Source organism: Diachasma alloeum, unplaced genomic scaffold, assembly GCF_001412515.2.
Source record: "Diachasma alloeum isolate Michigan unplaced genomic scaffold, Dall2.0 Dall_scaffold_00199, whole genome shotgun sequence".
Lineage (NCBI taxonomy): Eukaryota > Metazoa > Arthropoda > Insecta > Hymenoptera > Braconidae > Diachasma > Diachasma alloeum.
The window spans coordinates 2,243,614-2,265,921 of record NW_021680364.1 but is presented as its reverse complement, the minus strand read 5'-3'; the positions used below and the strand labels follow the sequence as shown (position 1 = coordinate 2,265,921).

The 22,308-nt window shown below is 38.8% G+C and overlaps 4 protein-coding genes across 5 annotated transcripts; 1 reads left to right on the top strand and 3 right to left on the bottom strand.

Moving 5' to 3' along the window:
* Window positions 1-277: 277 nt before the first annotated feature.
* On the bottom strand, window positions 278-5,504 carry LOC107035678 (protein SDA1 homolog). 2 transcript variants are annotated; one of them, XM_015253224.1, is made up of 5 exons: window positions 5,378-5,504; window positions 5,160-5,266; window positions 4,575-4,679; window positions 2,863-2,961; window positions 278-2,500 (listed from the first exon to the last, which is right to left on the bottom strand). In XM_015253224.1, the coding sequence occupies exons 2-5, from the start codon at window positions 5,244-5,246 to the stop codon at window positions 533-535; spliced, it is 2,259 nt and encodes a 752-aa protein (XP_015108710.1). In that variant the 5' UTR covers window positions 5,247-5,266; window positions 5,378-5,504; the 3' UTR covers window positions 278-532. The 2 variants fall into 2 exon arrangements, with proteins under 2 accessions (XP_015108710.1, XP_015108712.1); XM_015253226.1 differs by having other exon boundaries at window positions 5,405-5,504.
* Window positions 5,505-5,919: 415 nt separating this feature from the next.
* LOC107035648 (amidophosphoribosyltransferase) lies at window positions 5,920-10,207 on the bottom strand. The gene is made up of 6 exons (XM_015253170.2): window positions 9,830-10,207; window positions 8,947-9,165; window positions 8,197-8,489; window positions 7,570-7,819; window positions 7,250-7,486; window positions 5,920-6,903 (listed from the first exon to the last, which is right to left on the bottom strand). The coding sequence occupies exons 2-6, from the start codon at window positions 9,140-9,142 to the stop codon at window positions 6,281-6,283; spliced, it is 1,599 nt and encodes a 532-aa protein (XP_015108656.1). The 5' UTR covers window positions 9,143-9,165; window positions 9,830-10,207; the 3' UTR covers window positions 5,920-6,280.
* Window positions 10,208-10,497: 290 nt separating this feature from the next.
* Window positions 10,498-15,334, top strand: LOC107035651 (multifunctional protein ADE2). Its single transcript, XM_015253172.2, has 6 exons — window positions 10,498-10,600; window positions 11,749-12,072; window positions 12,717-13,060; window positions 13,667-13,942; window positions 14,099-14,243; window positions 14,940-15,334. The coding sequence occupies exons 1-6, from the start codon at window positions 10,594-10,596 to the stop codon at window positions 15,095-15,097; spliced, it is 1,254 nt and encodes a 417-aa protein (XP_015108658.1). The 5' UTR covers window positions 10,498-10,593; the 3' UTR covers window positions 15,098-15,334.
* On the bottom strand, window positions 14,077-22,146 carry LOC107035649 (xaa-Pro aminopeptidase 3). The gene is made up of 4 exons (XM_015253171.2): window positions 22,001-22,146; window positions 20,454-21,389; window positions 19,700-20,062; window positions 14,077-15,530 (listed from the first exon to the last, which is right to left on the bottom strand). The coding sequence occupies exons 1-4, from the start codon at window positions 22,047-22,049 to the stop codon at window positions 15,361-15,363; spliced, it is 1,518 nt and encodes a 505-aa protein (XP_015108657.1). The 5' UTR covers window positions 22,050-22,146; the 3' UTR covers window positions 14,077-15,360.
* Window positions 22,147-22,308: the final 162 nt, after the last annotated feature.

Sequence of the window (22,308 nt, the reverse complement as noted above, 5' to 3'; positions counted from 1 at the left end):
GTCAATTATTAAGAGATATTTCATAGAAAAGGCAATAGATTGAGATTTTTCTATAGAAGCTCTTGGACGTAAATTTTTAAAGATTTTTCCACTGTATTTTCATCTGTTTCTCATAATAAAATCCACGAAAAAAGCTTGGGAAAATCGTGCCCAAGAATTCTTCTATTAAATGTTTTCACATGTGTTATTAAAAAATATAGTCACAGGGGGAAATTGCCTTCGTCACCAAATAAATGGAGATCTTTTTTCAAGAAAAATGTCCAAAGTATCGAACAAACAAAATCCGCAAAACTCTGAAAAAAAGTAACTCGCAAAACTGATTAAAACTAGTTTAAAAAAATAGTTTAGGTGACTTCGTTTTTAATTCTCACCGAGATACGTGGATTCTGAAATCGAGGAACTTGATTCCTGGAGACAAAGATAAAGATACGTTTTTTCAAATCAAGAATTTGAGTTACATTATTTCTAACGATTTTCTGAAACCAGTAAAATCCAATGAAAATAAATTTATTCAAAAATACTCCAACAAAAATCACTTCATTCGTTTCTGCTTAATCAAATGATTCCTCAAAGCAATCTGTTTATCCTTAAAAGACCTCTTCGTTTTAGACTTGATCTTGTGCTTGATCATCTGAAAGGCTTTCGTCTTCTTCTTCTCCCGATTGGTCTTACTGCAGAGAGGATTCTGCCGACCATCCTTGTACCCAAACTTCTCACGATCATCCCTCCCCTTCTTCACAGACTCGACCCGCGCATTCTTGTCGTGCTTCCTCTTCTTAAAAATATTCTCAATGTCTCCGAGTTTAACGAGCTCCCCGCGCGTCTCCTCCTGAGGCGGTCTCTTCACACCTCTCTTGGCATGCGTCACCTGCTGCTTCACCAGAGCAGTGTCAATCCTCTTGAAGTCCTCGTCAGTCAGTAGTCGATCCACCGATATCTGCGCAGCTTTCGCCTTCCGCTCAGCTGTTAACTCCACCTTCTTCGTCTTCTTCACCCTAGCTAGTCTCTCCACTTTCTCCCTCTTCCTGTCTAATTTCGTTCGCTTTTTGGCTTTCAGCAGCCTTCGCACTGCCTTGCCTGCGGGTTTCTCCCCTTTTTTGTCATCCCCGTCTTCCTCATCATCCTTTTCATCATCATTATCATCATCTTCATCATCATCACCACTTCCGCTCTCCTCGTTTTCATCTCCACTCACGTCTTCCTCGTCTTCATCATCTTCATCATCTTCATTATCCTCTCCCTCCTCACCAGAATGATTAACGTCGATCCATTTTCCATCCTCATCGTCATCATCATCGTCATCACTGTCGCTCTCACTGCCACCCCCCATGCCCTCATCCAAAAGCACATCAGCCCCAGGAATGTAATCCTTAGCAGCCACCTCCCCGTACTTAAGACTCTCAATAGCAACAGTGGCCTCAGTCGGCCTTCCCCTATCCTTCCTATGCAACAACTCCGGCATCGTCTGCCTGAACAACGATATAAGAGACCTAGCCGCCATCATGACACTCCTCTCCCTGTAGTTCTTGTACTGCGCCAGATCCCTGAGGAGGTCCTCATTCATAACCAGCGGACACCGCACGCAGATTTCTCGCACTGCGTTCAGTCCAATGGCCATAACGTCCGCCGAATTCCTCTCGGTCACGAAATTGTTCACAAGAGTCTTCAGGAGAGGTTCCAGAACGTCAGGAGGCACCAGCTCGTGCGACGATTGGGCGGCAAATTGCAGGAGTTTCGTCACCTCCCTCTGATGGGGCTGAAGAAACCTCTGAAGGTATGGGTAAAAATTCAGGAGAAACAGATTGTGAAGACCTATCAGTCGGGAGATTACGTCTAGAGTCATGAGTTTAATCTCGAATCTGTCGTTGTTCTTGTCCAACTGCTTGAAGAGCCTCTCCGCGAGGCCCTGAGGGTCGTGCACCAGGTGGAGGGCTGAAAAGTTAAACTGCGGGGCCTTCGATTTGTTCTTCTTCGATTTTACGAATAGCTGTTTCACCTTCTTCAGCTGCTTCTCTCGTTTCTTCGTCTTCTTGTTGACTTTATTCGCCATCATGACGTCTTTGACGTTGGGGGTGTCGTCCTCGGAGTCACTGTCGTCGGAGTTCTTGCCGTCTTCTGGGTCAGTACCCAGGAAGAACTTGAGACACGCCACCATGACCTTCGTGATCTTGGAGAAACAACCGGTTGCCAGGACGTTCACGGTCTTCGAGTCGTTCCAGACGTTCTTGTTGTAGAGCTCGATCATTATGTCGGCGGACATCTTGGCTGCTCGGGCGTTCGTGTCTTTCAGCATTGTGAACATGAAGTTTTGGAGGCTTGTGTTTACTTTAGTGTTTTTCTGCTTTGAGTTGATGCTTTTTATGTCGGTTATTATGTGGGTTTGGAGGAACTGGCGGAGGGCTTTGTCTTGGCATTTTAGGAGCTCGAAGAAGAGGCTCAGGAGGACTGTCGGCTCCAGGAGGCCTTTGTTCCGGAGGAGGATGAGAGTCTTGCAGAATGTCTGGGGAAGGAAATTCGGGGGATGAATTTTCGTTTAGATTCGATGCAGTTGGCAAGTGATGAAACGAGGGAATCGAGTCAGATTTTAAGACATCTCTGAGGATAAGGAACTGGTTGTTTATTTTTAGAGGAAAAATCCCTGAAATTTTGTACGAGAAACAAAAAGAATTTTCACTTATTCGCAGGATTTTTTGCTCGCTAGCTTTCGAATTGTAGAATTTTTACTGGTAAAAAGCTCTCGAAAAATCCAAAGAAAAGTTGTAGAACAGGTGTCATCGTCAACCCAGACATTCGTAAAAAACTGCAATTGATGCACCTCGTTTCATCCCCTACCGAACAGGAAATAATGAAGAAAAAATTTACCATTCGCATGTCATTGTCAAGAACAGTATTGTGCGTCTTCAGGATATCTACAATCTCTTGAGGATATGTTACCAGTTCGTCCGAGTAGCAGTGGGCGACCTTAAATGAATGAAACAAATTTTTTACTCAACGTACAAAACCATTTATTAGTAATAATGAAAAGTGATTAATAAACACAAAGCAAAATATCAAACTAAAAATGAAAAAATATGAGTGCGATCAATGGATCCTCAATGTAAAAATTGATTAATGAATGAAATCGTATAAATAATTTCTGACGCTGAACCCCACAGTTTTGGCAATAATAACGACAAAATCAAGATTGACACAGCATCTGAATTTAGGCTCATCGAGATTATTGTCCCCAACGACTGACAACAGTCCCAATTGGCACATAGTGGGAATTTGCGCTAATAAATTGGCATTGAGATCAACTTTTTCCTCAATAATAGCGCAAAATATGGCTAGCATTCTGTCTAGAGGGAAAGTTCTCGGTCCAACATGAGTATTCATAGTAATCGGTTTGTTCAGGGGCACAGTCCTCTTCCTCTTCTTAGCTTTACTACTCTGTTTCATAAACAGCCGTTTATCCTCCTTAGGTGGATTGTACGAGGCCAAGTAGGCAGCGATGAGCATGAATTTAGCGTAAAATGGCAGCTCAAAACTCAGAGCCAATTTCGTGGTGGATTCGATCTGCTGTGACAGCTCAGTCCTCTCTTTGAAGTCCTCAGTAGACACTCTGAGATAAATAACTTCAAGATTCGACTTCAAAACACTGGAAATGTTCCTCCAAAGTGTTGTGACATCATTCTCATCACACTGGCCTGATTTGACGGGCTCAATGTACTTGGAGAAGTTGATTTGGGCCATGTAACGAAGTTCATTGGTGTCTCGACAAAATCTGAAGAACACGGAGAGGAAGAGGTTCAAGTAATTCTGGTAAAAGCCATCTGTATACCCTTCGGGTTTGTACGCAAACAGAATCTCCATCATTTCGTCTTTAGTATACTGTGGAAAATGGACTCTTATCGGCTCAAACAGTCCCATCTTCACTCTGTACTTCTCCCAGATGATGTCTGAAATGAAAATAGTGGAGATGTTGACGCCAGACAGCTCTCGAAGCCTCAAGAGAGCTGGCAGAAGGTTCATGTCCATGTCTCTCATCCTGTCGCACTTGTCAAAGACAATTATCATGGGACTTGCAGGATTTTTACTCGAGATCTGACGTAAGTTGTCGATGAAATCCATCAAATTGTCGCATTTGTGAGCCCCTTTGAAATTATTTTCACTCTTCAACTCGTAGGAACTGAGGTCCTGCAGTATGTAATCAAACATGTGGCGAGTGTTGTTGTGCTCAATGCAGTTTATCATAGAGTAGTTGTAGTTGAAATGCTCTAGGAGGGACTCCACGACTAGGGACTTGCCTGTGGCTATGTGACCGTAAACAAAGATGCTGTGGGGCAGGGGCTCCTCGGGAACCCCCAGCAGGGAGTACAGTTCTTTCAACACGTCATCACGACACACTATTTTCGTTTTCAGTTGCTTCAGGTGTTTCTCCATTTTTAGGGCTCAATCAAACTATGTTCTATTGTTTTTTATTAAATCTAGTGGGCTTTAGTTTTAGGGAAAATACTCGGGTTTTCGTTATACCTGGAAGGAAAATAGATCACTTGAGATGGTTTCTATTTGTTAAGGGGGCTGGAGATGTCTACCTGGGCTATGAACATGAGGAGTTCATCGAGACTCTTGTTGAACTTGTCGGGGGTCAGGCGAAATACTTCCAATGTCGATTTGTAGTGATTGTACTGCTGGGAGAACTGGAAGAGAATTTTAATTCTTGTTGTTATTGAATGAGGGAAAAATGAGATTTGTTTTTTGGAATATTTATGACTCTTTCGCAATACTGAGGCGGTGGGTTTTTTATTCAGTTTGTGATGTAGAAAAGGCGTAAATTTTACAAATTTTTTAATAAAATCGAAAAAATGAAAATAAAGTAATCATTAAAATTATAAAATCAATGAAAATAAAATAATAATAACATAATAAAATCGAAGAAAAAACTTGGAAAATTCATGCCCAAGAATTCTTACAGGAAAAATTCCAACAGAATAAATTATGCAGAAAAATCAACAAATATCTATTTAAAAATACGAGGGGACAGCATAATTTTAGAATAATAAAAAAGTAATTGGATTTTTCAATAGAATTTCTTAGAAAAAGCCCTGGATTTTTTTAAAAATTTTTCAGACGTGAATCTTGTCTTTTTTGATTGATAGATGCTATTCTTCGATAATTACCTCTTCTTTGTAGGATTCAGGATCACGTTTTATGAGATTCTGCAGCTGTGGAAGATTGTCCGGCAGTTGATTGTTGTGTCGAACCATTTTTTACAATTTCAAATGATCTGTAAATGTAAACGAAGTGAGTGATGCCAGTACTTGAGGTTATGTCATCATTTTCTACATTAGATGTTGTTAATACGATGCATGTGGCCCGATAAATCCATTATAAATACCATTTAGGGTAATTTTTGTGAACCTACGATGCTCCAAAATCACCAGAAACAATTATTTGTATTTTATATTGCTGGATATTACGAGAGAAGACAGAAGCACACGTGCACAGCACAAGTGCATTCACAATTTGCCACCTCCACCGTTAAATTAGCGACGCGCAAGCGCAGTACACATAACGAGCGACACGCATAACTTTTAGGAAATGAAAGAAAATAAGGTAAACTATTTTTCATTCAATTTTGCAAATGTTCATGACTCCGAAATTCATTACATATTATTTAATAATAATTTAATTTAATTATTTTCAATTATTTTAATAATAATAATAATAATTGTTATTATTATTTTCATTTTAATAATTATTATTATTTCCCAATATCCTATAAATTTTTCATAAGCTTCAAAATCAAAATTTCCACTAATAGTGAGATTAGGTATTAATTCTATGGAATAATTACCAAAGACAAATGGAATTTTCCAACGAATTTCCTCACGAATAACATAGTAAAATACAGAATTAAATAATTATCAACCCAAAACGGAGCGTATAAATGCATATTTATTCATAATCCTACAATGCCTATCATCTGTACACAATCGAAAAAATGTAAAGATATTCTCCGCCAACAACGAGAATATTTATAAAAAAAAATAATCCACATGAATAATCTACATGAAGTATCTGCCTCCGAGACTGAGAACACAAAATGAATCATTGATAATAAACGAAACTAAATTCATAAAAACTCATATGCCAAAACTGGAGATTCCGCCTGTGCATCGTGTGATGTTGACCATTGAGGCTGATTCAATACTGAAGTGTCCTAGTAAACCATGGCCAGAACGTTCAATCACTTGCATATTCCTCTAATGTATAAATCCCATAATTAACTCGTCGACGTTCACCAGTCAAGATCACCAGGTAGTTCATCAGGATAGTCTCCGGTGAGGCATGCCGTGCAGTGTCCAATGTAGCTGCTCTCCCTGTTATCCATTTTATGCCTGACAGCCTGGACCAGTCCATCAACCGACAGATAAATGAGTGAGTCTGCACCCACGTGTTTAGCTAATTTCACACTGTCCAATCGATTGGCAATTAGTTCCTCTCGCGTGGGAATGTTGATCCCCATGTAGCAGGGATACTTGAGAGGAGGTGATGCCACCCTGACGTGCACCTCCTTCGCCCCGGCGTCTCGCAACAACTTGATGATCGGTCCAATGGTGTTGCCCCTGACAATGGAATCATCGATGAGAATGAGCTTCTTCCCTCTGACGTTCTCAGAGAGGGCTCCAAACTTCTTCGCCACCCCCAGCTGTCGCAGTCTGGTGCTGGGTTGAATGAATGTTCTTCCTACGTATCGATTTTTACAGAGAACTTCAGCGAAGGGGATTTTTGATTGCCTCGCGTAGCCGTGAGCTGCTGCAGTTCCAGATTCAGGCACAGAACTCACGATGTCTGCTTCTACTGGAGACTCCAGAGCCAGCATTCTGCCACACTGCATACGTACTGAGTACACCATTTGTCCTGGGGTAATAGCAAGAATTTTGGTCAACTGGGGGTTGAACATCAATTTTAAATTCTCGTTGACATTTTCAAAAACAAAATTACAATGAAAAGCAGAATTTTTAGAATCTTTCACTTCTCCACTGCAATTATTCTCATTATTTTCGCATGAATAAAGAGTAATTACCTTCGAAAATATTGTGAAGAGTATCAGAAATGTATTTTTTCTACAAAACATTTTCCAAAACAAAATAACAATTATAGCTCAAATTTTGAGAATCATCCACTTCTCTCCTACGAGTATTCTCATAATTTGGTTAGATAAAGACCATCAAATATAAATAAATAAATTGGATAAATAAATTACCTTCAAAAATACTGTCACTCCGTGCAAAATAGACATACTCGAATATACAAAATGCCTGAGGCCTCTTATCCGGCCTCTCCACGATGTCTATCGTCTTTATTCCCTCACGAGTCAACTCAACAATTTCACCTGGGAAAACTTCTCGCACATAACGAGCACCAATACTCAAAAATCCACAGGATTCCGAGGATATCACCCAGCCCTCTGCATCGTCGTCGTCCTCAGACTCGTTTCCAGCTGGACAAAATAAAACACTCGATTCACGATTCATTTCACGAGTTCTGTGAATGATGATAATTGATTTTGCATTCGATAATTACCGAGCTTGCCTATCGGCACTATTTTCCCGAGACACAGGGGGCGATTGCCGTAGGGGTCCCTCACCCCGTAAATTTTATCCCTCTGCATGATAACTAGGGAATAGGAGAGGGGAGCAAGCTGCATGAGATGCTTGATACGTGCTGGCCAGTCTGGGCCGTTCACCTCTCCCTCTGGAGGGTTCAGGCACAGTGCTTGTGTTATTAATTCAGAGTCTGAGTGAGTACTCAGGCCAACACCTCTTCCAAGTACCTAAAAATTGTAAAAGTTAAAATAGAATCACGAAAAATTAATCGATAAAACGTGATTGATTTTAACAAATAATTTACCGAGAACATTTTTTGGAGAAAATATTCCAACGATTCATTTTACTAAATATTGAAAAACATTAAAAATGAGTTTAAAAAACAGCAGAGTATCTCATAAAATTGATTAAATTTTTTGTTGGAAATTTTCTAATGATTTTCTCCTAAAGCCATTCGTTCTCAAATGCATAATTAACAGAAAGATCGAAAATGTCTTTAAAAAAAAACAAATTGTTGGAAATTTTAACTCATCTCTGACGTAAAAGAATAATTATCAAATCAGAAAAATGCCTCGACGATTTTTCCTCTCATTTATTCACCTACCATTTTTCGCAGAGATTCCGTATTTACAAGCTCTCCATTATGAGCCACAGCCAAGGCTCCATGTGCAGTGTGAACAACAAACGGTTGACAATTAACTTCCTCACTGGCTGCACTGGTGCTGTACCTCGTGTGACCAATTCCCAAATTGCCTTTCAATTTTTTCATACTTTGGTCGTTGAATATATTATTAATCATTCCCATTCCCTTGTGGACGTGGAATGATTTGGCACACACCCCCTCACTTGTGACTATTCCAGCACTTTCTTGGCCTCTGTGCTGCAGGGCCACAAGTCCTGGCGATCAAAACCGAAAATTGATGTCACGCAGGGAAAAATTGCGCAGAAAAAGACGACAAATTCGTTGGGAAATTCGATTGTATTTCCGTTGGCAACTCTACTAATTGTTCTGCTGAACATGTTTTGTGAAGAATGTTCGAAAAGAATTATTTTAAGAAAAAATCGTCAAATATTTTCTGAAGAAATTTCTCGATATGAATTTTTCGAGTTTTTTCACTCAATTTTTCTCAATCTCTCACGAAAAAAATCAAACGAAAAACCTCGGGGTGAGGAATTTCAACAGGAAATATCCCAATAGACTAACTTGTGTAGATAAATCAGTTTCTATTGGGAAAACGTGTGAAAAAATTAACGTTTTCTACTAAACGCAGGGAAAAAAATCCGTTCTTTAATACGTTTCATAGAAAAATACGAAAAATATTAAATTCATATTTTGATCTCTCAGGTCGCATACCAAGACAAACGACTTGTCCAACATCAATCGTGGACGGCCAATCCCCAGCGGCGATGCACCCGAAAACCCCGCACTCATGCGTCAACCCCGACGCTTTCTGCCCCCTAGTTTCTCCCTTGCTCCTCGGTAGGCTCTCCCCCGCATCCACAACTGCCAAACGTGACATTGCCTCTGAGCATGCCTCAGTATCTTCCATCGTGATGTTGCAAGACCCCTTATCTTCATTCGTAAAACATAACAATATCGAAAATGCTGAATTTTTACCGAGATAAACCTCACTCCACCACTCGTCAGGGCAGTTTCTGTATCTCACAACGATTAACACATATCCCGTTGAAAATCCGAATAATCTGATGACGAAATTTGGGGTCAAAGAACCAACTGGCAAATTACAAAATTCCGCTCTCATTCGATTTCATACAATGAGAAAATAATTTATTTCAGATCATTTTCAGTCATGTTTATGACGCTGTGAGGCTGCAATATTTATGCAACATTTATTCAATGATGGAACAAAAAACCATCACAGAATAATCACAAAATCAGTGAAATAGAGAAAAATATTGGGAAATAATTTTTTTTAAATTCAACGAAAATCTGCTCCGAATTTTTTCGGAGCAAGCGTCAGTGGCTGGGACGCACGTGCCTCCACGCCGCTCCGAAATTACTACGCAAAATTCGGAGCGTCAAATAATTTTCACAGACTGGAAAACAATTTTTTAGCGTAATTAAACCGAAGGGATCGATCAACAGCGGATGCTCCAAAGTAAAAATGAGCGATTAAGGGACGATTCCGGGGGGAAAGAGGCTATTTTTGACAGAAACTGTACCGACTTGTTAAATGGCCCAAAATCCAAGGTCAAATAAAAACCTGATTTATTACCTGTTTCGGGAGACTCTTCCGTCGTTGTCGGTCCAATGTCCCAGCGTAATTAATAAATATTCGATACTGAATAACTAGAGGGAGAGGGAATCAGAGAGAGAGAGAGGAGAGAGAGAGAGAGAGAGAGTGTGTCAGACGACGAAACCACGTGCGCCCTCGAACTATTCAGGAAATAAAATAGAGTAACGAAGGGCTCCGGGCAACGTGTTCACGCATCGCGTGGCGTCTAACGAATGAGTGAGGATTGAGGAATGAGTACGGACTTTTGACTAGACCTCCGGACGATATTCCCATCGCTCTTTACTCGCCAGTCTTTTCCACCCGCTCTGCTCATTCCATCGTCAGCATCCAACCGATTGATGTGAAAATAAATGATAAGAATGAGGAATTAATCGGCAGTTATTTCGAAATATCCGAGTGCGTGGGAGTTTCCATCGGCAAACGATTAATCTATTTGTTTTTTGGATTATTTATTTGTCTTGTTTTGACAAACAGTCCGATGTTTGTTGAGCCCCCTCGAAGATGTCAGGAGGTGATTTACGGAATGTTAACGCATCTTCGAGGGGGATTTAATGAAAAATATTAATATCAGTTGAGGTGTGGTGGGGGTGGACGATAACAAATATGTTTTTCGACCAATTGGAGTTTGAGGGGCTTTTTCACGTGGTGGGGAAGCGCTGGGGATCGGGTGGGTAATAGTTGGAGCGCTCGGGAGACCGACCGCATTTATCGTTGAGGTTTATTTCAGGGGAGATTGATTAACCATGTCAGGTAATTTGTCGTCAGTTAATTAATTGTTAATTGGTGGGAATAGCTTATTAATTGAGCTTTGGATGGAGTCGATATTTTGGGAGATTGGGGTTTGCTTGGGGAAATTGCTAAGCATTTTTCGAGAGCACGCTTTCCTGCTCGGACTGTACATCCGTGAGTTTGTAAGCATCTTTAATCTTTCGATATCGCCTTACATGTGTGCGGATTGATATTCAGTGGGTTATTGGGATGACGAAAAAACCTGTTAATTTGCTCGGGGCATTCAAGGTTTTTCGTGTACACGGGTGAAAAAATTGAACATGAAAAATAGCGATTGCTTCAAGAAATTCGATTGAATTTCGATTCTGAATTAAGGTATATCCCCAGAGAACAGGCTTTCCTTACGATTGTCCCCATGATTTTCATGGATAATGTTTATAATATTCTCCAGCTATTGAAAAAAATTCCAACTAGTTGCCATACACAGTTTAGTTTTAGGAGATAATAAATAATGAAATGCGAGCTTCGAGCACGCGAGGCCTAGGCCAATTGACGGGACTATGGATCCTCCCGAACTCGATTTTTTCATCTTATGAGAAGAAGGTTCTTACGTGTGAGCCAGGGAATTTTTAGTTAAATTGTATAGTGCATAGCTTCTACGATATTCAACTTTAAAAAATTGTAAATTTCGTGAACTCATTTGTTATTTGATTCAAAGAATTAATTAGCAAATAATGTTTTACATATGAGGACAGCAAAACTCAATTCTCAAATTGTGAGAATGCAATTAATTAAGCCATTTAGATTTTTTCCGGAATATACCTTAAAGATTTAAAAGACGTATACGAAACAAAAAAAATGATTTGCTCGGGATTTAATACGAGTGGGTATTGAATTTCTATCGAAACATTCTATTTGTTTTTTGCGTCAATTCTATTAAAAATTGTGCAACGTCTCCCCGCATTTTAGTATAGATATTTGTTCACAGAAAAATATTTATAAATGTTGATTTTTCTGTATAATTTATCCTGTTGGAATTTTTTCCTCAAGAAGTTTCAGTTAGTAATTATTCTTAATTATTTCTCAAATGAAAATACAATGGAAAATTTTTTGGCAATTTACGGCCAAGAATTTCTGTAGAAAAATAAAAATCTAATGACTCTTTGCAGTTTACAAAATTGGAAAATTGATAATCGAAGGCAAGACCAAACAGGTCTTCGAGCTTCTGGAGGATCCGACGTTATGTCTCTTGCAGAGCAAAGACAGAATCACCGCTGGGGATGGAGTGAAATCTCACGAGTTGGCTGGCAAGGCAGCGATCAGCACAGCCACCACTGCCAAAGTATTTGAGTTATTGAATCAGGCTGGATTGAGAACTGCTTTTGTTAAGGTCGCAGGGGAGACCTCATTTATCGCGAAAAAATGTGAAATGGTGCCTATTGAGTGGGTGACTAGACGATTGGCGACCGGAAGTTTCGTGAAAAGACATACTGGTATGAGGATTTCACAATTTTAGAGAATACACGAAAAAACTAGAAAAATTATATAATAAAAATCAATAATAATATTGGATTTTTATTGAATTTCTATTAGAAATTCTGGTACTTTGTCGCCGATCGAAAAATTCCGCAACTTTTCTGCACGTTTTTTTCGATAAAATCAATAGAATTTGATTTTTCTATAACACTTATTCTATTGAAATATTTTTTAGAGAAATTCATCAGCTCAAAGCTTTTTGCTTGATTTTCTCAATGAGAGGAGAACAAAATAGAGTGAATTCGCTTGATAATTCTATTGAATTGCCATTGGAAACTCTATTAATTCGTCACTGATTGAAAAATTCCGTTTCGGAGAATATTTTATCGCGAAAGTCAGATTTTTTTATGTACAACTTACTCTATTGAGATATTTTCTATAGAAATTTCTTGGCTCAAATTTTTCGAGTTTTGTCGCTTGATTTTTTGTGTGAAGAGAAAAAAATTAAGTGAAAAAAACTTAAGTGAAAATTTATGTCGAGGAATTCCTACAGAAAATGCCTCAATAGAAATTCAGTATTTCTTCTGTGGAATTTTTTCTCTGGGGTGTTCATCAGAATAAAAAATTCGATTAAGAATATTTTCTGATTTCAATGGTTCAGGTGTCCCAGAGGGCTTTCGTTTCAATCCACCTCTTCAGGAGACATTCTTCAAGGACGATGCAAACCACGATCCCCAGTGGTCGGCCCAGCAAATTGTCTCCGCTAATTTCAAGCTCAATGGTGTGACAATTGGCCAAGACGAGTACGACATCATGAACCGCACGACTCTGGCTGTTTTCGAAGTGTTGGAGAGAGCCTGGGCCACTCGGGACTGTGCGTTGATCGACATGAAAATTGAATTCGGTATTGATGCTACTGGGGAGATTCTAGTTGCTGATATTATTGACAGTGACTCCTGGAGGCTCTGGCCGTCCGGTGACAAGAGGCTCATGAAGGACAAGCAGGTAGATTAATCATACGGATTATTTAAATTGAATAAACTTTACTTCGTTTTTAAAATTGTCTTTTCAATTTCAACAGCATCCCTGGATATAAATAGTCTGTTGCGATCCACCAACAACTAATGGGTTATTAAGAATAAATTGTTGCTCCATGTTCTTTTTAATCTTCTATTTTTAATCATCAAATTTGTCAATTAAATTGCGCGAGAAAAATTTGGAAAAAAGTCATGAATATTCACGCATTGCACGGAATTATTATTTTTTAATATATTCATTGTTCATAAATAAATAGTTGAAATTGTTTAAACTTTTGGAGACCTAATTTTTTTCGGCATAAATTCGATTTCTGGTAAAATTCTGAATATGAATAATTTTTTTACGTTTCCGAAAAAATGTTTTTTGTGGTGGAAAATTAACTGTTTATAAATTTTTAAATTATTCCATTAATCTTTCTCCAAAAGTGACCTTCGTAATTTTTTTTCAGATTTTCGCTTGAGAAAAAATAGCCAAAGAGCTTGGATATCCCTAATGCGAAATTTCCTCTGCATAAACGATATCAGGGAAATATTCATCATTCATAATTAAATAATATTGATTAATTCTCATTAGGTATACAGAAATCTGACGACAGTGACAGATGCCGATCTGAACACAGTGAAACGTAACTTCGAATGGGTGGCAAATCAGCTGGACTACCTAGTTCCCCCGGCGAGTTCAAAGATAGTAATCTTCATGGGGTCACCATCAGACGAAGAGCATTGCAATAAAATCGCGCGATTTGCAGCTGCCCTAGGCCTAAAAGCTGAATTGCGCGTTACGAGTGCCCACAAGGCCACAGCGGAGACTCTAAAAATTCTCTCCGAGTACGAGGGAACCGGGGAAAAGGTCAGAATTTATGTTAATGTGGGTGAAAACATGTGACTGATACGGGATATCGAGAGCAGTAAACATTGGGAAATGACGCCAGAGAGATTATTTGTCACAACGATATCTGAATTTTCACTCTTTTTATTAATTTCGCAACTTTATCGTGTCACTTAGGTGGTGCTGGTGGCTGTCGCCGGTCGATCCAATGGTCTGGGTCCAGTACTTTCTGGTAACACAGCTCTGCCGGTCATCAATTGTCCACCCGTCAAGCCTGATAACGTCGCACAGGATGTTTGGTCTTCGTTGAATGTGCCATCAGGTACGTGTTTCAGTCGGTTATTCATTTCGAAAATTATGTTATTGGGCTTTCACAATGTCAAAGTAGGAGATGTTCTACTTGACTGGGATTGATCGAGGTCAGTTCGACGAGGTGGGGATTTAATCAACATGAATTATCAATTTTTGACATTGACAAGTGTTTTTTTAACCTTCACTTTGCAGTGGAATATTTTTTTACCCAATTGATTGATTATTCAGTTGGATCAAAAATACAATCGCAAAGATAAAATTGTAGAAAATGGGAATTTGCGACGCTAAACAACATTTTGTGTTGCATTTAGTTGAACTTTATGAATCCCAGTGAAATGAAACTAGCTTTTTATGTAGTTAGAAGAAAATGAAAAAAAGAATCCGCACTCTACAAATTCTCTTGAAATTTAATGGAAAAAATCCATTTGTTTTTTTTGCGCAGATGTCTATTGAAAATACTAATATGTACAAAAACTAATATTAAAAGGCTAACATTGAGAAATGCAGGCGGAGGTTGAATAATTTTCAATAAAATTAGAGCAAAAATCTGATAGAATCTCCCAATGGAATTCCTGTAGAGTCCCAATAAAAATTCAGTAGAATTTCTTACAGAAAGTACTAGGTAATTTTTTATTTTTTTTGCAAGAAAAATTTCCTTGAATAACCCCTTGCACCTCAGCTATATTCACTATAATCAATTTTTTAGGTCTCGGTTGTACTACAGTACTCTACCCCGAGAGTGCAGCCCTCGCAGCCGCCCAAATTCACGCCCTCCACGACCACCTCGTCTGGTCTCGTCTCCGTGTCAAGCAACTCACCAACTTCATAACTTTGAAACAAGCTGACATCAAACTCCGAAACTAATGTTTCTCCCATTGCTGATCCAAACAATCGTGACAGATGTTGATTGTCGCACTAATTGTCTACGCCCTACTGCTTCTACTCCTGGTGATACTCTATTGGATACAAATCTACAACATTCGAATATTTCCTACGAAGCAACTATTCGAGTAACTGTTCGTGTTTAACAATGGAATTGCATTCCACTAGATAATTGTCGCCGTTATTATTTTTTTATGAATAAAAAATTATCTACAGATATGTCAATTTTATATTTTTTACAGTAATCATGATTTATTCAACTTCATGAGAGATTCAATGTCTGATATTTCTTTCGGACAGGGCTCTGTCAGCACTACAGGACCACTAGCAGTTATTAAGACATCGTCTTCTATTCGTATTCCAAGACCACAGAATTCTGGTGGTGCCAGCTTATTTTTTGAGTTCACGTAAACACCTGAAATTGATTAATGAATGAGAATTTGCAGTTATAAATTAACAATTCATTGAACTTGGTAAATTTTAAAATTAGGCCGTGACTATTCGCACCATTGCGTGAATCACTCCCGTACACTCCATACACTCCACGCATGCGTGAAGTTTGTGTGTTTCACGCAGCCGAATTTTCATACTGCTGTGTATTTCACGCAGTTGAAGTTTCATTTTCAATTGAAGGCCCGAGTTTGTAGCAAAGATGTCAGACAAGATATGAATGTTTTTTTGGAGCTCAAACGAAAGAGCGGGTCGAGAAATGCGTGCTAGGACCTCTAAAGATGGTGTTGAACCAGGGGAGACTCCTAGACACCCACTGGACAATGTTGTCACAATTGCACTTTTCAATTGAAAACAGACATCATCTTTAGAGAGATTTGTCATCTTTAAAGACTTCTGCACGCCATTTCTCGACCCGCTCTTTCATTTGAGCCAAAAAAAACATTCATATCTTGTCTGACATCTCTGCTACAAACTCTGGTCATCAACTCTGGTTTTCAGTGGAAATTGGAATTGTTAATTTACACAATAATAGGAGTGCATTGACGATTTTTTCTTAACTCGCAAAAATCTTCAAACAATTTGCTACCGATTGGTGATAAAATTTTTTGGAAATAATGAAGTGGGAGGGATAACGCCTTTTTTTTCAGGTGAGATTTTTCAAAAAATTATTTTAAAAAAAGTCCTAACTAGCGAATGTTTTTTATTAGCTCGCAATTTTTTTCAAAACTACTTCAATGAGGAAAAAAATAAAAATTTGGAATATCTATACATGAGGGGCTAATTGATCGGATCTCATAGTTTCCGAGATAATCGCGAAAAACGAAAGTGCCAAAAAAAATTAATTTAATTCATCTTGTATAAGGCCTAGGAAGTGGAAAAACGCAATTCTGAGCCGTCCATCTGCCTATACGGAACCCAAATTTCCTCAGGAATCGAATGGAATAGGTTTTAAGGCTCTATCTCTCATAGTTTCCGAGATAATCGCGAAAAACGAAAGTGCCAAAAAAAATTAATTTAATTCATCTTGTATAGGGTGTAGGAAGTGGAAAAACGCAATTCTGAGCCGTCCATCTGCCTATACGGAACCCAAATTTCCTCAGGAATCGAATGGAATAGGTTTTAAGGCTCTATCTCTCATAGTTTCCGAGATAATCGCGAAAAACGAAAGTGCCAAAAAAAATTAATTTAATTCATCTTGTATAGGGTGTAGGAAGTGGAAAAACGCAATTCTGAGCCGTCCATCTGCCTATACGGAACCCAAATTTCCTCAGGAATCGAATGGAATAGGTTTTAAGGCTCTATCTCTCATAGTTTCCGAGATAATCGCGAAAAACGAAAGTGCCAAAAAAAATTAATTTAATTCATCTTGTATAGGGTGTAGGAAGTGGAAAAACGCAATTCTGAGCCGTCCATCTGCCTATACGGAACCCAAATTTCCTCAGGAATCGAATGGAATAGGTTTTAAGGCTCTATCTCTCATAGTTTCCGAGATAATCGCGAAAAACGAAAGTGCCAAAAAAAATTAATTTAATTCATCTTGTATAGGGTGTAGGAAGTGGAAAAACGCAATTCTGAGCCGTCCATCTGCCTATACGGAACCCAAATTTCCTCAGGAATCGAATGGAATAGGTTTTAAGGCTCTATCTCTCATAGTTTCCGAGATAATCGCGAAAAACGAAAGTGCCAAAAAAAATTAATTTAATTCATCTTGTATAGGGTGTAGGAAGTGGAAAAACGCAATTCTGAGCCGTCCATCTGCCTATACGGAACCCAAATTTCCTCAGGAATCGAATGGAATAGGTTTTAAGGCTCTATCTCTCATAGTTTCCGAGATAATCGCGAAAAACGAAAGTGCCAAAAAAAATTAATTTAATTCATCTTGTATAGGGTGTAGGAAGTGGAAAAACGCAATTCTGAGCCGTCCATCTGCCTATACGGAACCCAAATTTCCTCAGGAATCGAATGGAATAGGTTTTAAGGCTCTATCTCTCATAGTTTCCGAGATAATCGCGAAAAACGAAAGTGCCAAAAAAAATTAATTTAATTCATCTTGTATAGGGTGTAGGAAGTGGAAAAACGCAATTCTGAGCCGTCCATCTGCCTATACGGAACCCAAATTTCCTCAGGAATCGAATGGAATAGGTTTTAAGGCTCTATCTCTCATAGTTTCCGAGATAATCGCGAAAAACGAAAGTGCCAAAAAAAATTAATTTAATTCATCTTGTATAGGGTGTAGGAAGTGGAAAAACGCAATTCTGAGCCGTCCATCTGCCTATACGGAACCCAAATTTCCTCAGGAATCGAATGGAATAGGTTTTAAGGCTCTATCTCTCATAGTTTCCGAGATAATCGCGAAAAACGAAAGTGCCAAAAAAAATTAATTTAATTCATCTTGTATAGGGTGTAGGAAGTGGAAAAACGCAATTCTGAGCCGTCCATCTGCCTATACGGAACCCAAATTTCCTCAGGAATCGAATGGAATAGGTTTTAAGGCTCTATCTCTCATAGTTTCCGAGATAATCGCGAAAAACGAAAGTGCCAAAAAAAATTAATTTAATTCATCTTGTATAGGGTGTAGGAAGTGGAAAAACGCAATTCTGAGCCGTCCATCTGCCTATACGGAACCCAAATTTCCTCAGGAATCGAATGGAATAGGTTTTAAGGCTCTATCTCTCATAGTTTCCGAGATAATCGCGAAAAACGAAAGTGCCAAAAAAAATTAATTTAATTCATCTTGTATAGGGTGTAGGAAGTGGAAAAACGCAATTCTGAGCCGTCCATCTGCCTATACGGAACCCAAATTTCCTCAGGAATCGAATGGAATAGGTTTTAAGGCTCTATCTCTCATAGTTTCCGAGATAATCGCGAAAAACGAAAGTGCCAAAAAAAATTAATTTAATTCATCTTGTATAGGGTGTAGGAAGTGGAAAAACGCAATTCTGAGCCGTCCATCTGCCTATACGGAACCCAAATTTCCTCAGGAATCGAATGGAATAGGTTTTAAGGCTCTATCTCTCATAGTTTCCGAGATAATCGCGAAAAACGAAAGTGCCAAAAAAAATTAATTTAATTCATCTTGTATAGGGTGTAGGAAGTGGAAAAACGCAATTCTGAGCCGTCCATCTGCCTATACGGAACCCAAATTTCCTCAGGAATCGAATGGAATAGGTTTTAAGGCTCTATCTCTCATAGTTTCCGAGATAATCGCGAAAAACGAAAGTGCCAAAAAAAATTAATTTAATTCATCTTGTATAGGGTGTAGGAAGTGGAAAAACGCAATTCTGAGCCGTCCATCTGCCTATACGGAACCCAAATTTCCTCAGGAATCGAATGGAATAGGTTTTAAGGCTCTATCTCTCATAGTTTCCGAGATAATCGCGAAAAACGAAAGTGCCAAAAAAAATTAATTTAATTCATCTTGTATAGGGTGTAGGAAGTGGAAAAACGCAATTCTGAGCCGTCCATCTGCCTATACGGAACCCAAATTTCCTCAGGAATCGAATGGAATAGGTTTTAAGGCTCTATCTCTCATAGTTTCCGAGATAATCGCGAAAAACGAAAGTGCCAAAAAAAATTAATTTAATTCATCTTGTATAGGGTGTAGGAAGTGGAAAAACGCAATTCTGAGCCGTCCATCTGCCTATACGGAACCCAAATTTCCTCAGGAATCGAATGGAATAGGTTTTAAGGCTCTATCTCTCATAGTTTCCGAGATAATCGCGAAAAACGAAAGTGCCAAAAAAAATTAATTTAATTCATCTTGTATAGGGTGTAGGAAGTGGAAAAACGCAATTCTGAGCCGTCCATCTGCCTATACGGAACCCAAATTTCCTCAGGAATCGAATGGAATAGGTTTTAAGGCTCTATCTCTCATAGTTTCCGAGATAATCGCGAAAAACGAAAATGCAAACGAAGAAACAATTTTGTTAAAAAAGATTAGAAGTTGAGCTTTTTATACATTTTAACCTATCGATAAATTTTCGCTAGTAATTCCTCAACAGAAATTTTTAAGATATGCTCACTTCATTTCTCCTCCTCTCATCAGAAAAATCGAGCAAAAAACTTTCTTCGCACGTGATTAACTTCATGAAATTATTTCTAGATAATGTCTAGTCGAGTTTGAAGACCCACCTGGTTCGACAGTCACTATCATCCCAGGTTCTGTCCTAACACCCCTAGAAATTCTCCCAGTGTCATGCACGTCCATTCCCAAGTAGTGACTGACATGATGTGGACAATACAGATATGCAGCAGAAATCAATTGATTATCACTCATGGTTTTAGGGATGAGGCCCCCCTGCTGCAGCTTCTTTCCCAGTAACCTGCACATTTCATGAAAAAGCATGTCCAGTGTTGGAAACTCAGCCAATTGATTGATCAATGTTTTCTGAACTTCCAGAACGATCTCGTAGAGAACTCGCTGAGGATCGGTGAATGCTCCATTTATGGGCCACGTTCTCGTGATGTCTGACGAATATCCGTGGTATTCACAGCCTGTTAATGTCGTTTGAAATGGGATTTGTGATCATGAGGCAGTGACGCATGAAAAAATTAGGACAAATCTAGCGTTTTCTTAAAGAAATTCTATTGGGAAATTCCATTTGGTTTTTTGCACTTTCTGTAGAAGATTATGCTAGTGTGCCGAGTCATTTTGTTGAAGAATATTTTACAGAAATAATTCAGCCCAAGAAATCCCATAGAAAAAATCCCAACAGAATAATTTATATTAAAAAATCAACATCTATAGATTCTTTTCTGTACACAAATATCTATTTAAAAATGAGGAGGGGCATTGCATAATTTTCAACAGAATTGACGCAGAAAACGAATAGAGTTTTTCAATAGAATTCCTCAGAAAAAGCGTGCAAAAGCAAAAATTACTCACCAGCATCCATAAGAACCATGCTCCCATCCTCGACAACCTGATTATTAGCGACATAATGAATGACATTGGCATTATTTCCCCCCGCAACAACAGGTAGATAAGCCAGATACTCAGCCCCCCTCATCCTGCACTCGTAATCAACAGTAGCAAATATCTGATGTTCAGTCATTCCAGGTTTCGAAGTCTGAATGGTCCTGGCAATGGCCTCGGAGCCGATCCGACAGCTCTCCCTCATCAGCTCCACTTCGCTGTCCGACTTGATCAGTCGAATTTTGTGAAGCAGCGTCTTCGGTGAGAATATATTCTTGGCGTTGAAGCCAGTGGTCTTGATCACCTGAGCCAATTTCTTGTGCACCTCCATCTGAATAATCTCCTTATTCTCATACCAAAGATTGCAGTTGTTCTGGTGTTCCTTGAGGAACGACACAACGAATAATTCCAGGTCTGACACTGGATACGATCGATCGACTCCGAAGAATTCAGATGCAGCCTCGGCTCCCGTTCTCGGGCCGTCCCACAGCTCCATTTTTTCGTCCTTATTCTGCATAAAAATCGTTGCCGTGTGGCTGTCACCGTCCACTGTTATAACTAGGGTAGAATCCGGCTCTTGGCAGCCGGAAAAATACATAAAGTCTGTGTTTTGCCGAAAAACATACGGAATTTTGTCGGACATGTAGACTTTACTCGATGAGGGGATTATGAGTATGTGTTTTGAGGATGTTTTACCAACGCACCCCTCGGTTATTAGTTTCTCTACTAGTTTCGTTCTACGTTCTTTGAACTCGTGGAGCTTTATTCGGGGAACTAGTTCGTCGGATTTCAGCAGGTGCGGATGAGTCTGGGGAGTCGGTTGACCGTAGACTCTTGGCTTTGGGGGGCTGCATTCTGCCTTTGGATTTTGAGATATGCTGGAGGAGAAATTGGCGTATTTCTCGCCTGAAATAATGGTTTACAGTGAATGATGTTATTTATTTCTGGGAAAATTTAAGGGAAAAACCTGGCAAATTCACTAGACAATTCTATTGGATTTCTATTAGACTTTCTATTAGCTTTTGGTCGAGCCTATTGATATATTTTCCATAAAATTTCCTTGAGTCAAATTTTCTTTGGCTGATCTTTTTGATGAAAAGAAAATAAAATTATCATGAAACATAACTAAGAAAATTTGAGCTGGAAAAATTCTATAAAAAATCGAATTCGCTAGGTTTTTCTATTAAATTTTCATGAGCAGCTTCTGATTCAAAAGTTCCATTTGTCTTCTATTTATTTATTAATTTTGTACTATGTTGATTTCGAGAGCCTGATGAAGCTCAAATAATAATAAAAACATTGCGAATTGACAATGAAATAGTATTGCATATTCATGTCGTCCAAAATCTCATGATCCACATGTAATTTATAACGTTTTACCCTATTTGTTTTTTTTCTATTGATTTTGATTGATTGATTGAATGTGGTACTTTGGATCTGCTATGTATTTTTGAATTGAGTAGATTAACCTATAAATTTATTAAAGACTTAATTAATTAGTGATGAATGATACTTACAGATTTTTTTTAATTGGCTGGAGAGACTTCGCTTGACTAAACACTGCATTTTTTATAAATTATGGGCCACTCAATTGCTGATATTTATCTTATATTATGTTCACATATTAAAAACAAGCGGAGCTGCACAGCTGACGGCAGGCACATGCGCGGTTCTTGCCAAGGGTGGGGGATAATTTTTTGAATTCATCAGTGAAGTGAAATCCATTCGTTTTTTTACGCAATATTTATTAGCGAATGCGCTCGATTTTCCTATAGAAACTCTTGTGCACGCGTACGTTTTCCCTTTCATGCTGGCTCACGACTGG

Excerpts from the sequence above, each read along its gene's own strand:
- LOC107035649 (XM_015253171.2), bottom strand. The coding sequence starts at position 22,049 with ATGCAGTGTTTAGTCAAGCGAAGTCTCTCCAGCCAATTAAAAAAAATC. Across the intron at positions 20,063-20,453 it reads CATGGTTCTTATGGATGCTG|GCTGTGAATACCACGGATAT; the intron begins GTGAGTAATTTT and ends CGACATTAACAG. Across the intron at positions 15,531-19,699 it reads GATAGTGACTGTCGAACCAG|GTGTTTACGTGAACTCAAAA; the intron begins GTGGGTCTTCAA and ends AATCAATTTCAG.
- LOC107035648 (XM_015253170.2), bottom strand. The coding sequence starts at position 9,142 with ATGGAAGATACTGAGGCATGCTCAGAGGCAATGTCACGTTTGGCAGTT. Across the intron at positions 7,820-8,196 it reads CGGAATCTCTGCGAAAAATG|GTACTTGGAAGAGGTGTTGG; the intron begins GTAGGTGAATAA and ends TACAATTTTTAG. Across the intron at positions 7,487-7,569 it reads AGTGCCGATAGGCAAGCTCG|CTGGAAACGAGTCTGAGGAC; the intron begins GTAATTATCGAA and ends TATTTTGTCCAG.
- LOC107035651 (XM_015253172.2), top strand. Across the intron at positions 12,073-12,716 it reads TTTCGTGAAAAGACATACTG|GTGTCCCAGAGGGCTTTCGT; the intron begins GTATGAGGATTT and ends TCAATGGTTCAG. Across the intron at positions 13,943-14,098 it reads ACGAGGGAACCGGGGAAAAG|GTGGTGCTGGTGGCTGTCGC; the intron begins GTCAGAATTTAT and ends CGTGTCACTTAG.
- LOC107035678 (XM_015253224.1), bottom strand. The coding sequence starts at position 5,246 with ATGGTTCGACACAACAATCAACTGCCGGACAATCTTCCACAGCTGCAG. Across the intron at positions 4,680-5,159 it reads CTGAATCCTACAAAGAAGAG|TTCTCCCAGCAGTACAATCA; the intron begins GTAATTATCGAA and ends ATTCTCTTCCAG. Across the intron at positions 2,501-2,862 it reads TTGACAATGACATGCGAATG|ACATTCTGCAAGACTCTCAT; the intron begins GTAAATTTTTTC and ends TTCCTTCCCCAG.